General features: G+C 33.2%; 1 protein-coding gene across 2 annotated transcripts; it reads right to left on the bottom strand.

Annotated features, from left to right (window-relative positions):
* Window positions 1-4,083: 4,083 nt before the first annotated feature.
* LOC130814632 (glucose-6-phosphate/phosphate translocator 2, chloroplastic-like) lies at window positions 4,084-8,420 on the bottom strand. 2 transcript variants are annotated; one of them, XM_057680759.1, is made up of 5 exons: window positions 7,543-8,420; window positions 6,437-6,662; window positions 5,630-5,852; window positions 4,556-4,769; window positions 4,084-4,401 (listed from the first exon to the last, which is right to left on the bottom strand). In XM_057680759.1, the coding sequence occupies exons 1-5, from the start codon at window positions 8,032-8,034 to the stop codon at window positions 4,390-4,392; spliced, it is 1,167 nt and encodes a 388-aa protein (XP_057536742.1). In that variant the 5' UTR covers window positions 8,035-8,420; the 3' UTR covers window positions 4,084-4,389. The 2 variants fall into 2 exon arrangements, with proteins under 2 accessions (XP_057536742.1, XP_057536741.1); XM_057680758.1 differs by having other exon boundaries at window positions 4,084-4,769.
* Window positions 8,421-15,086: the final 6,666 nt, after the last annotated feature.

Consider the following 15,086-nt stretch of genomic DNA (forward strand, 5'->3'; position numbering starts at 1 on the left):
TCGCTGTTACTAACAGCGACCTATTGTTTGATTGGTCAACTGGTCAAGTTTATTTCGCACTTACTACTTCTTGTTGATCTACAGCTTATTAAGATACGTTTTTATTATTAATTTTTTATTTGTTGTTGATTTTAAAATGTGTGTCATTTATAGTGGTCATTTACACTTAAACTCTATGAATATGTCGAATGTACTTGTTATTTGCCATGATCTTCATAATGAAGTTGTTTGTTCATAAATTTAATGGAGAATATGTTTGAGTTTAATGTAGAGAATATTTGAATGAAAACCCTAAATTTGAATTTAATTTAGAGAATGTTTGAATGTAAAACCTAAATTTAATCAATGTTGTTATATATGTATATATTTATGAACTTGATGGTGATGTTGATTTTGTACGTATTGTTGTAGAAATGGCTTCATTTCGTATGACTGTTGTATGTTTTTGGAATGGTTCAATTCGATCAAGTAGTAGCAATGTTAAGTATGTTGGGGGAAGACGATAAACTGTTTGCATGCAACTCAAACATGGACTTGAATGAATTTAAACATTTTATATGCTCTAAGATTGGCATTGACACTACAAGAAGTACTGTTAATGTAAGTTTTAAATACAATATGAGTGGAGAATTGTTAGCTCTTCCGGTTGAGGATGAGAAGGCTATAGATGCAATGTGGGAGTATTCAAAGTCTAACTCTATTCCTTCTTTAGAGTTATATGTAGAAGAGGTACCCCTAGGGAATCAAGATGTCAATGTTGTAGAAACAAATGCATTCTTAAATGTAACTTCTTCTGCTCCTTCTCATACGCCCTTCCCTACCCAAGAAAGCCAAAATTCCATTATGCCATCTTCCTCTTCTCCTTCTAATTACAGTAACTAAGTTATTGTTGAATTACAGTAGAGATGGATCCAACAGCTCCAGGCCCTCGAGACCCTAGTGTGCTGACGATGCAGGCGGATCACAAGAGCAGTGTACTATGAGATGTCCAGGTTAGTCAACTTAGTATTTTGAATGTACATGCCTTTATACTTTAACTTTATGCTAATATAATCTTTGCGTTTAGGTGTCCGACGTAGAGACCATATACACCAGGCATCCCGACTCTGCTCCGTGGGAGATTGATGCACGGATCCTCCCTTACCTTCAGCGAGCGAGGTTGTACGACTTCCACCTCATCACTTATGGGAAAGTCGATCGGGCGCTAGTCACGGCTTTAGTCGAGCGGTGGCGCCAAGAGACACATACCTTCCACCTACCTCTAGGTGAGGCTACTGTCACTTTACTTGACGTAGCTGAGCTTACACGGCTTCCCATCGAGGGACATACCGTCTGCACCGTTGGACGCCAACTCAAAAGTTGGCAAGATAAAGTCCATAGGTTATTAGGAGTCCGACCACCCCCAGGTAGCCAAAGGGAGTGGTTGCGCGTAACATGGCTTGCGCAGAACTTCTCGCGCCATATAGCTCGTTGGGATCACAGGCTGGAGCTGTTGGCCCAAGGTGCGCCGATCGAGGCTGTAAGCACACCTACTTCGGTGGATCACATGCCGTGGTTCGTCTCCATCACTCGTCGATGGATGACACCACGAGGTATCATCACGGAAGCCCAGTACGCTCCCGCAGCACCGACGATGACACACTTTGTAAGTATTCTTCAACGTTGATAGAACTTACATGTTATACATTTCATTAATACTTCAGTCTTATGCAGGCACAGGGCATTGCATCTGTCATCAGCTCCACCCAAGAGGAGCCTGTACGGGAGATTGCCCAAGGCATACTCTTAGGGACACAGTTTCAGCACTTCATTCCAGAAGTCGTTGTGCCCGACACCAATATGGACGAGCAGGGGTCATCTCCTCATCAAGCCAACGTTCATCTTGAGGAGATAGACTTAACGTGCCCTGACTATGGTGCCGTGTCCTCACAGGGTGCTGGATCATCATAGTATCAATCACCTCCCCTACCCGAGCGTCATGCGATGACCTCTTACTATCGTAGGAGGCGTCGTAAACCGTCACAGTTAGACAAGGTACGGGAGGAGGATTAGCATTAGTATACTGTTTGTTTATATTGAACATTAGTGACATTTTGTATATATTGAACATTTGTACATATTCAATATTTGTAACATTTGGACTTTTGTATATAATTTGTAATATATATGTAGATGTATATATTTTTATCGTATTATCACACGTTTATTATGAATGAAATGATGTTAAGTACTCAGAGTTTTCAACGATGAATCATTAAGCTCTTATTTTTCTTTTTCAAGCGATTTGGTACCCTTCGGAGCAACCCACCTAAAGTACGTGCATCCGAATCCTTTATCCAAGTAGAAAGGACAAGCAACAAAATCACGGCCAGGATCGACGTCGCTCCAATCTTTATAGTTATTTATAGAACATAATAACAACGACTATTTTCAACTTCTTAAGGGCTATTTTTCAATTTTACAACGGTTAGTTTAAATCATACAAAAAGATCAACAAAATTCAAACCAGGTCAAGGTTTATTTCGCTGTTACTAATGGTGACATTATGTTTGACCAGTTAAACAATAGGTCGTTATTAGTAACAGCGAAATAAACTTTGACTAAAATTTTGACCATGTCATTATACTCGTTGTTAGTAAGTGCGAGTATACACCTAACCTAACTTCGGAGGCAAGGACGCTTATTTTAGGAATAAAGTTTGAACAAAGCTTATTTTTTGATTAAAGTTATTAAAAAATCTTATTTTTTTCAAATACTCCTTAATTACACCCGCACATATGTGGGCCTCTTTGTTAAGGAGTAAAGTTGTAAAACCTTAGGCCATCTTAGCAAATAAGCACCTAACATGACACGGTTTGCTTTTGACTCTAGCTAGACTCACACTCGAGATGCTCAAAATTAACTCATCGTATCTCAAACCTTTCAAATTAAGCATCCAACACGACTTAGACATATAAAGATTGACTTAATACTCGACTACTTAACCAAATTTACAATTATATGACTAAATGGTCTTATACTTTCATCAAAGATAATCATAATTGTCTAAATTAAGATGCAAGTTTTAGCTACATTATCATCATATCTAGTGTATCCCGATCATAGGAATTGTGATCAGGGTTTGGGGAGAGAAGGAAGACAACAACCCATACCCATGAGAAGGATGCGACCAAAGAGTTCCTCGACTCGAAAAAGATCACTAGAAAAGGTATTTCTTGCAAGTATTCATAAACCTACATCTTACATTATACGCTTGACCCTAAACAATAATTAACAAATAAATCTAATAACGTATAAATAGTAGGAACAAACTAGGTAAAGAAGAACAAAGAAAAGATCCATATATGAAAAGCAAGGAATAAAAACAACAACATATAAAGTTAAAATATCAATAGTCTAAGACATGTATAAAAGGTCTCCCCCTGCCCCTCCCCTACGTTATAGGCTTATAGCTACACCGCTTACTAAATCTAAAATACCAACCTTTCTTGATAATAAATTCTTAGTAAAAAAAAAAAAACAAAACCACTACCAATTGGAGAAAGTGAACAAAACGAGATATGCAAGAATCAAGCAAATTGTAGCGGGAAAAATCTATTGGAAAAGGATATGTATGTTTAGAAAGATTGAAATTGAGTGTGCATTTTGTGTAGTTACTATCCAACTTGTAGTTTGATACTTACTATATGAGTCTCAGTATACTCTCATTAATGGCCACAATTCATTCTAGAACGTAAGAAAGCCCACCGTTAGATTTGATTTCAATGCTACTCTCGTAAGAGATCGTCTCACCGGACCGTCTCTCGGTAAAACGATCTCATAACAAAGAGCCCATATGCTAATAGTTTGTAATAGTTAGGCTATTAACTCATGCTTAAAGAGTGTCTCATGATAAAGAGACCATCTCATATAAAAATTTGTGCTAATTTCAAAGATTTGTAAATATTAAGGTTGAAGAAACTTATGGCTTATATGGTTTTTTTTTTTTTTTTTTTTTTTTCTTTGCGAAAAGATCACATATTGTTGAAATTAAACAAGAATGGAAAAAACTCAACATACAAATCACTATTTTCATCAAAGCAATTAGAGCTCAAAATTTGTCATTTCCATTTCCACAAGATTTTATACAAAGATCTCGGTTTCAAGGACTAAATATACACAGCATTTCAAGAAACTTGCGGAGCCAAAACATGAACGATTTAACATACATACGATAATCTACCCAAAAAGATTAAACTTCGGGTGTAAACACGACCTTTCGCTAATCTGGTTTCAATATATTCATATTCGATGTTGATTTATATCTTAAGGAAGCGATCATCAAGATTTTGATTCCTTCGCTTTCACTAATTCACATTCCTTACTAGTCCCTTATAAGCTTCTATTGCCTTAAAGTTTTGCCTGCAAAACAAAGTTCAGAAACCAGTTTAGCTTTCTCGTAAGCATGTCCATTCGATCATCATTTTTTCGAAAAGCTTTTGATCGATCAATATATGTATATTTATACTTCATTGTAAAATACAACATTCAAGCTTGAATATTTAACTTGTTTTACCTGTGAATAGAGGAAAGTTCCAAGGATCGCAATGGCAGCTCCTAAAGCATTGATGGGCTGAATAGGAGTGTGGAAAATGATTATGGATGAGACTATAACCGAGATTCGCTTCATCGTGTTTCCGACACTAAAAGTCAGGGGAGAAATTTGATCCAAAGACATGTATGACACTTGATTGTATAAATGGTAGAATATGCTTTGAGCTGCTACCCACCTATTCAAAATCAAATGAGACTTTCAATTAGCGAAATGAACCTATGCTGACACTATATACTTGGTCATAAACGTTATCGTATTATTCACTAATCTCTTCTCAAATCTCAAATTAGCTGGTCCCAAGAATTATGCTTTATAACTTCAAAGACTGGGCAAAAGTTCGTTACTCCGACAACTACAAGCTAAGTCCAATACATTATCAATGGTTATTATCAAGGTTTGTTCTATGCCCATTCAAGGTGCCCAACAGCCTAGGGCCCTCAAAAAACAGAGGCCTCATATATTAAAAAACTTCTTATAGTTCATTAGTCAAGTAAGCGTAGCTCAGTTGGTGGCGTGTCTTTCTGTGAAGTTGTTGGTTAGGGGTTAACAACCTACCAATGTTAACTTTTTGCGAAAATTTTAGTCCCCATTTTTCCATTAGGTTGACGAATGGCCTTAATTTTTTAAACATTGAATGAGTAAAATTTAGTTGGCAACTTTACCATTGTAACCCAATTATCTTCTTGTTTCTTCTTAATTCTTTATGCGATTATATGAACATATGACAATCGGTAATAATGAAGTTGTAGATTAATAAAAATAATAGTAACAAAAACAGCATAATCTTCGTTAGCAACAAAATCTCATGCTAATTTGTTTTGATTCATGTATTCGACCCATATTACTGAGATTAAAGCTTTGACATTGTTGTATCAGTCAGTTTTTATTTATTAATAAAGTTCATAACTTTTAGAACTTCAATGCTAATACTTGCTAGTGCATTCACATGAGAACAAATAGAATTGACAAGTGAAGAGTAAAATCAATGCAGTGCTAAGAAAGCGACGAAAGCAAAAGTTGTTTATATGTATTTACCATACGAAGTTTGGTCCAATTTGAGAGATTGCAGTCTGCCATCCAGCAGCCCATACTTGAGGTCCCTCCACAGCAATTGCAAAGGGTGTAAGGATCAGAAGAGACAACATTGAGAGGCAAGCATAGTAGTTCATCCCACTAACTGATTTCCCATTCATCCCTTTCTTTGAGAATATGTTCCGGAATACAAAAGCCAAATTGGAGATCATAGCTCCCATAAACCCTATTATTAACAAACCAAGAACGTTTAGAATTTGAATGTGCAAAATGAATAGTATGTGGCATTGAGCAAAAACAAGGCGGTGTATCGTAATTGTATCAATTGTGTTGTGATGATTTTTAAATTTAATGAGCTAATATTATCCGATTGATCAAGGTGTAAAACAGGGGTGGTTTTAGGCCCATTCAAGGTGCCCGACTGCCCAGTGCCCAGAGCCCAGAAACCATGAGTCTCATATATTAACAAACTCCTTATAGTTCATCTAGCTTAGTTGGTGATGTACCAGCCTGTGATATTGTTGGTTAGGGGTTCAAAACATAATTTACCATTAGTGATTGACGAAGACCCCTATTCTCTTTGCTCCGTCCCTAGCATAAAAATTCACATTTGGCCGGTTTAAGGGATATCTCGTGATTGCCACCTATATTTGGCGTTGGCGGTAGGAGAACCGCATCACTCTCCTTACTGGATCAGCGTGTCATTAAAAATGCTGTGGCATTTTTGCACTATGGGTATTGGGTGGGGCATTAAAAAACTATTTTATACTAATAACAACCAAAATGCTGTATGAAGATGTTTAAACTCACCAGTCATGTTAAAATTGAGCTCAGTGAGAGCAGAAAGTGCACAACCACCAATGATTGGAATAAGTGACAAGTAAACTGGCATAGGGAAAGTTTCACCCAACAAGAACCTTGAAACCAACACACTGAATGCTGGTTCACCACTTTTGATGATATGAGTGAAAGAAACTGCAACTTTAGACATACTAACAGTTGCTGCTACATGCCCAATTGTATGAGCCACTGCTACCTGCATAACCCAGTTTAACCCAATTTAGTAAACTACCAGACCAAATCTTAGCACCCACCAAAAAGCCATTAGAAATGAAAATCCAAACACCAAAAGCTTATCAAATAATACTTAACATGCAAACCCAAAACATACAAATTTGCAGTAGATCCCAAAGAAAAACATTGGAGGTGTTTGGTTCATGGTCTGTTGCTCAACTTTTTGTTATGGTGGCTTTTGGTTTTTTGTTGATCAAAAAATAAAAAAATATTTGGTAAATTGCTAATTTGGCAGTTGATCGACCCACATTTTCTCTAATAAAAAATTAACAGCTAATATCTAAATTTAGCTAAGATTTCATAAATAGCGAAACATTTTCAGCTACCTTTAAGAAAAAAAAAATCAGCAATTTCTGACTAGCCAAACAAAATAACTAAAACTGCCGACAACCAACTATTTGTCAAACACTTAGACATACTTTCTCGGTTCCAATTTACTTAATTTACTTGGAACATTTGCTTTTTTTCGTGGTATAATGCACTTATTCAATCCTTAATATTTCAAATTATTTATAATAAAAAATTATGAAAATTTGATATTAATAACCTTTGCAAGACTTTCAATTGACTATGTTTTAACTTATAGATTAAAAATTAATTGCAAATTAAGTGTGAAATAATACAACTAATACGAGAGGATGTATAAAAAAGTCAAATCTATGTTACTCCTATTTTTCTAGGGAATTCGCTACTGATTTTAGGGGCAATACAATTCTGATCGACATATTAACAATTTTGACACATAAAACCCACATCAAATCCTCTTAATTTAACAAAAACATCAAAAACCCATCAAAATTAAATACCAAAAAACCAAAACAACAGTCAAAATTTACACTTACAGGAAGCAATGTCTTCCAAAACTCCAAATCAGTCTTGGGTGGGTCAGCAACCCGAGTAGCCCAAGAAATCAACATCATAAGAGACCCAGCAGCAAGAGAAAGTGTAGAAGTTAACCAAGGGTAAGGAAAAGCATTTAAAACCTTCTTATTATAGATATTAAAAACCACATTCAAAGCCCACCATGTAGCAAAATATATACCAATTTTAACCTTTTGAGCTGCCTCACTTGGTAACTCAATATTAATATCAATAGGTTGGGAACGATTAGCTTCATATGCATTACATTCAACCAAAGATTTCCTTTGTCTAACCAAAGAAATTGAATTGGCTGAAACATGCAGAGGTTTTGTGATAGAAATGGTGGAAATTTCAGGCTTTTTAGAAGGAAATGAAGGAACAGGGCATTGTTCTGCTTTAGGAAATGCAGATTTTTGAATAGAAAGTTTGATTATTGATTGGGTTTGTATTGGTTGATGTAATGTAGTAAACATTTTGTGTAAAATCTTAATTTAAAGCAAAAAGATTGAATCTTTAAACAAAAAAGTGAACTTTGAATCAAAGAATGAAGCTTTTTAGGCTCAAAAATTTCCAAATAAAGGTTAGATTTTTATGGGTTCTTAGAATTTTCTTGAATTCTAAGATGGTTATTTTTTTTCTAGGGTGGGTTTTAGAGAATGGTTTGGGGAATGCAATTTTAAAGGAGGGTTTATATAGAGAAATGAAAAGATAATTGTAGAATTTTGACTATTGAAAAATGGAAATATGGGTCTTGGGTTTGAATAGTAGAATCAAAAATGTGTAAAAAAGAGAAATATTTGACGTTTACGGTTAAGTCGGCTCGTCAGACATACGAAAAGGTTGGTACCAGCTGTTGGGTTAGATCTAAGGGCATATTCTAAACGTAATTGGCATGTATTACTACTAATATGACTCATTTTTATGGTTTGCTTGATTTTATGGGGTCACAAAGTTCAGTTGTATTACTACTAGTTGCTTAGTGCTTAGTCGGTTTTGGTGCTCTAGTTGTCTTATTAAGTTGTTTTTTTCATTTGAATTTTTCGTTTCATATTACTTGTAATATTATAATAATGCATTATTTATTTATTATTTTCAATTTGCGATTAGTTTTTAATTTATAAGTTAAAATATAATTAGGTAAAATCTTATCTGATTCGTCTCAATATAAAGATTATTAATATCAAATATTAATAAAAATTGAATTAATCAATTGGACTGCGTAAAAAGTTAATTGGTGCAAATATTTTAAAATGAAGAAACTATTAACTATACAAAAAATAAATATATTCAACAAAAATTATTGTAAGGATAGATATTAGTTGTGATTTGTGATTAGACTCTAGTTAGATATGAGAATAGTTATTAGTGGTAGAAATAGGTATCGTAAAAGTGGCGACAAAATAATTTGAATAGCTACAAAAATATTAAAATGTCTTTTGCTAATTATATTATACTACTATGTTTGTGATATACTATCTCAAAAGTTAATTTTATTAGTATTGAGAAACTGTCACTTTAAAACTTAAAAGTTATTTAAAAAACTACTTATAATATATTAAAAAAACTACTATAAAAACTACTAAAAAGTTAATTCTATACATGACGAAATAATGGCTAAAATCAAGTTTGATTTTGAACATGTGTAAGATATTTGATTGTGTAGAACTTTCAAAATAAAAAAGGCTCTAAACATTAATTTATGACTGTATAGAACTCAAATTTTGTCTTGTCCTTAGATATGAGGTAGTAATAGTACACTTGAGATGCTTGACTTGCCATGGCTCTTTTCCAGAATTCCAATGGTTATGAGACTGTTGTTGTTTGTTCATCGTCATTATCGATTCGTCGTTCCCATTTTAACATTTATGTGTAGAATTAGTCCTAAAACATCAAATAAAAAGTATAAATAAAAAAAGCCTTAATATTTTAATTTTTTATTATATTTTTGCTCCTCCTCCGGCTAAACACAATAAGAAGTATACGAGTCACCACCCAGCAGATAGCATAGTAACAAGATTTCACCTATTGAGGAAAGTATTATGCGAGTTTCTTCCCCATCATTTCCTTTTTCTCCTCAAGAATAGTACAAGGAAGCAACACCCATTACAAATACACGGCTAAAATTCAATGTTGTTGTGCAGACGGCATAGGTCATTTTCTTGTTTTCAGCATTCCTGATTCCTCAAGGTTTGGTCCTACAAAAACTTTTGGTCCAAACATTAACGATTCAGGTTTGTTTGAAATTTGTGTTTTATACAAATTATTCAACTAACTTAGCTTTAGGTTTCTAAAAATTAGGAGAAAATAATTATGGTCTATATAACGAAAATGATGAAAAAGAATAACGCAAATGAGGCCTAAAGTTATTTACTCTACAAATAAATAGCCAGATTTGTATCTTTAGTTTAAGGCTATTTGTTTGGAATTACAAATAATATTTGTGTCATTTGTTAAAATAAACGATACAAATAACAATTACTTGTATCTTTTATTGTAGTAAAAGACACCAATAATTTTAACACAAATTCTTGTGAGAGAAGGTCTTTTTGAGAGACCATCTTTAATTGGGTCAGCTCATCATATATTTTGTAAAATATTATAATTAGACATTAAGAATGATGTAAGTAGACATTTAAGATATTGAAAGTGATACGAAAAGTAAGCATTAAGGATAATATAAGTAGATATTAAAAATATTATAAGTAGCCATTAATGAGTTGGGCTTGAGATATGTCTCTCAAAGAGACGATCTCTCAAGAAACTAGCTATAACTTTATTTGTAATATCTTTTATTTCAATGTACGACACAAATAGAGCTTACAAGTAGATATACGTTCATTTTAGTTTATTTGCCTTTCTAGCACAAAGGGTACTTTGTTGTTCAAGTTTTATTCATGAATTCATGATAACTAATTTTTTATAGAGAAATGACAATTGTTTGAGAAAAACCAAACCAAAATGGTCCAAATCCAGCTTCAGCAAAGCCCATTCCATGTAGCCACACTGATGATCATGTTGGAGCTTTGGAATTTGGATGTTGCCTGATGCATTCTTTATTAACAATATCTCTTCAATTATTGCTATGCCAATTGCTTGCTATGCATGAACGTTCACGTGTCACTAATATTATTACGTACGGCCTATATTTCTTCTGGACCCCAAATAAATCACTTTATGATGATTAGATATTTATGCTTTGATTTTGCTCCTTTCGAGTAAAAATGATAAATATATACTCCCTTCTATTCACTCTAAGAGTCTCATTTGACTTTTTACGGATTTTAAGGAGAGTCAAAACTGGGACCCTAAGGGTAGGAAAGAGAGTGGTATTATGGGTTTTTAATATAAGGGAGGAAAATTAGTATGGGTAATGGAGGGTATAATTGAAAATAGGATAAAGCTACTAAGGGTATAAAAGTCAAAAACCCATACCAAAAATAGAAATGGGACAATTAAGGTGACTTGACCATAAAAGGAAATGGGACACATAAACTGAATAGGAGGGAGTATAATTGATGAGTATCTAAAAATCTTTTTAATTTAAAAAGTCAAATTTTATTTTAATTGAAAAATAAATATAATTTTTAAAATAATGTATTTTTGTTTTTTACCGAACCATTTGCTCGTTCGAGCCCTTAATTGCTTGGACATACAAGTAATTGGGTAGCTCATATATATGAGCAATATGTCTTTACAATTTTTGCTTACTGTGTGTTTCATTTCTCTTGTGAGCACTGTACGTGCTTACGAACTCCTCTACTTTAACGATTTAAATAGTGAAGCACTGTATAGTGTAAAATGAGCAAAACACTATTTGAAAATAACGATAATATTTTTAAAATAAGATAATTTATTATTCATAAAAAACGCAAACAATTATTATATATTGAACCCACAACTTTAACTTTCATAAATATATATTTACAAATAACTTTGTAGCGTATTTTTTTTTCTATATTTTGTTTGTTACTTGACTCACTTTCAAGATTAAGTTCTAGATCAAGATAAATTGAGATTATTCATGTCCTAAAACTTTGATATGCAAGTTGAATTCATTATTTGAGTTTTCCGAACTTTAGCATGTATTCTTGTGTCATATATTCCCTCTAGCCTAAATATTTTGCACCATTTTCATTTTAATTTGTCTAATTGATTTTGCATTTTTTTTGGTAATTATTTCACTCTCATTCTTTCAATCTCATCCACAAATTAATATTCTCTCTCCATCATAACCACTTATTTTTATCCTCTACTTATTCTTTTTCATTTTCCAACTTAATTTTTCTTTCCATTAAATTTTATTCATTTTACACTAGCTGAAAATGAAAGGGACATGGTGAGTAATCAGGGGCGCGTGGAGCAAAAATTGAAAAAATTTTTGAAGGCCCTTAAAAAATTATAATATTTTTTCTAATAACTTTATATCTTTAGACAATAAATATATACTATTTAATTTAACATTGAGGCATCCAATTTTTCAAAGTCCTAAACAATTAAACATGCTCAGAACATCTCTTATGAGTAATTGATATGTAACGAAAGTTGATCAATTTATTGGAGCATTTTCATGTCTTAGTTGTGTTTGGTGTATAAAAATACCAAAACACACAAGTATAACACGATTGAACCCCACTTTAACATCATGTAAATAACGGTCTAAATTCAATTGAGAATCCCATGGTGGCAATAAAAAGATGCCTTGATTGATTACAGCAAACAATAATGATAAATTTCACGGCTACAATGTGTGCCCTTGAGTTGTGGGCCTTAGCAAAGATTTTTGTTTTAAAATGATCTTTCATTTTGTTGCATGCTTTTAGTTTTTACTACATTGAGATGTATACATCATGAGCATAGGGATTTTTTATTTATATTGATTCATATTTGGACAAAATCAGTTTAGTCAATTATTCAATTTCATTTTCAATTTTATTTTTTTCTTCAAATATCTATCATTAAAGTCGTTGTGCATTTATAGTTAAATTCCTGAAAATAAGAATCATAAGAGTGATGAGACATATTATTATCTATATCGAAATTATTAATTAAAAAGATGAAAATTTAAAATAGGCACACGATATCTACAAAAGATAAAGATTTATTAATTATAAATCGAAGTATTACTATAAAGCAATTGAAACTTGTCTTAGCTACAACTAAAACGCCCAACTTTCTATAGTTAAGGATGTTAAATTTTGATTATTTTAATATTGTCTTATTTTTAAGACCTTAACGGCCCGTTTGGTAGGTGGTAATAAACGGTGGTAATGAAAATGCAAATTAGTGTAATTTTGGTTGAAAAATCTCTTGGTTAACTTGATGGTCATGCTTGTCCAATTTAAATCATCCCATTTTCTTCAAAAATTCATTCTAATGCATTATCATTAAGGGAGAGGTGGTATTAGGTGGTAATGGAAATTTATAAATAAAAAACCTTTTTTGTAATCAAAGTTTCATTACTATGAGAATGATATGAAATTTTTGTTGAAATTTTTCACTATAAATTATTTCCATTACCACTATTTAGTACCACTAATCAAACGGCCGTTAAAGTACAATGATAACACATGTAATTTTTTGTTATCTTTTATTACAGTTGTTTAAATGCAATGAGTTCTCAAACGAGCCATAAGCAAGGAGATTGTCAAATGCTTTGTGGAGGTGCTTGTTTAGACGAGCAATCTAATAGCTTTGACGAGGGCATTGAGAAGAGCAAGGCACTAGCCTTTAGAGTGGAGTGCTCGAACGAGCATACTAGAACAATGATGAAATATTTGCACGCCAAAAGGTGACTACAATCAAAAGGCTTACGGAAACTCTATGATGAAGAACAAGATGAAAATAAATAATAGAGAAAAATAGTGCATGCAATAAGGAAACAACCTAACAAGAGCTAGAATATAAAGATGATTAATGAGATATCTTGAATCACGAATTGTTACATGAGACGGTTCTACTGTGAGACACACTTAATGCATGGGTTAAATAGGTCAATAATACAAATTACTAGCATATGAACTTTACATTTTGAGGTTGTCTTATCAAGAGACAGTCTCTCACAAGAGTAGCTCATTTTGGATACCTCCCCTTTAAACAAGATTGTATTTCATTAACTAATCAACATCACATTAATAAAACAACCCTCACAACTCACAAACCTCGAGAACAACCGCTCAAGCACAAAATTTCACATTTATGGAAACACGGTACTTTAATACGAAGAAGAAACCCCTATTGACACTCAATCCTAGTCTCTCTTTATGTATAAGCTTTCCCTCATGCATTCTAATATCATTTAGCGTCCTTATAGCCCCTAAACAAATTAGAATAACCCTAGCTTAAATGCCCATGATTTGGCCACCAAGTAAGCATAAAACATAAATCGACATTTTGGCCTGCACCAGGGTGTTCGAACAAGCACCACCTCCAAATCATTCTCTAACTTCTTCGTGTGTTGTCCTCGTTCAAGGTACCTTCGTTCCTTCCTCTTGCCTCATTCAAGACATGAACCAAGACTCCGTTGTACACCTTCTTGCCTTGTTCAAGGTACTCTACATACACCTCCTTAATTGCCTCATAAAGTGATCCAAACCTCAACCATTCAAACTTCCTTGCACACCCAACTTATCTTCCAATGTGCAAGTCATATAGTGGGCCATGAGATGGTGATCAAAATCATCTCTAACACTTGGAGATTTGACAATTGTACTAACAGGGGCAAGGTACATCTTCTTTTGTACATCTCTATTGGGCTACTTAATGTACACTTATAATCTTTAAGTGATGACTTATAAGCTTAGAGCTAGTGATCACTTACAATCTTAAAAAAATCAATTAGAAAAATAAATTGATTGTATAGTTCTATCTTATGATGAAACGATCTTATACAAAATTTGATGTTAATATATAGATATATAAATGTAGATGTAGGTAAGGATTGATGCTCCAAACTCTTATATAGCCCTTTGGATATTCTGAACACTTATAGGGCCAATTACATACCCATGCTTGGTATTTAGAAGTCCTCATACAAAGCCCAAGTGTGTCTAAGTCCCTCCACATTGCGAAAAATTGTAAAAAACAAACCTTTTGTTATAAAAAAAATTCAAATTAAATTTCAAAAAAAAGTATATTTCAATTACATGTTTAGGAAAATTATTATTTAATCATTATCAAGGATACTGTTTTTAGATTCTATTGAGTTAGAAGCTAGGTTTCAAAAAAAGCAGAAAATTACTGATAAAAATAATAATTTATAGTTCCCTAAAATCCAACCTTACCTTTTGATCTTGTCTTGACCTTCAAAATAACAACTTTAATATTGTTGTCAAGAATAGCATTTTTTAGCTTTCCTTGAAACCCAACCTCCAGGCCAATAGAACCCAAAATCGTTGTCTATGACAACGATTTCTTTGGACACCATGTTTGAGAAACACTTTTTTTCAAAGGGTCTCTTATTCGAGCTTAAGGTAAGGATTTATTCGCTTTTATTAGAGCAAACAAAAGGGATTTGGTCAAAAAGTCA

The sequence above is a fragment of the Amaranthus tricolor genome, chromosome 6 (assembly GCF_026212465.1).
Source record: "Amaranthus tricolor cultivar Red isolate AtriRed21 chromosome 6, ASM2621246v1, whole genome shotgun sequence".
Lineage (NCBI taxonomy): Eukaryota > Viridiplantae > Streptophyta > Magnoliopsida > Caryophyllales > Amaranthaceae > Amaranthus > Amaranthus tricolor.

What these genes read in the sequence shown, in the direction of transcription:
- LOC130814632 (XM_057680758.1), bottom strand. Translation starts at nt 8,034, where the DNA reads ATGTTTACTACATTACATCAACCAATACAAACCCAATCAATAATCAAA. An exon ending in GCTCAATTTTAACATGACTG is followed by an intron (nt 5,853 to 6,436) that starts GTGAGTTTAAAC and finishes TGTTAATAATAG; the next exon opens with GGTTTATGGGAGCTATGATC. An exon ending in ATTGGACCAAACTTCGTATG is followed by an intron (nt 4,770 to 5,629) that starts GTAAATACATAT and finishes GATTTTGAATAG; the next exon opens with GTGGGTAGCAGCTCAAAGCA.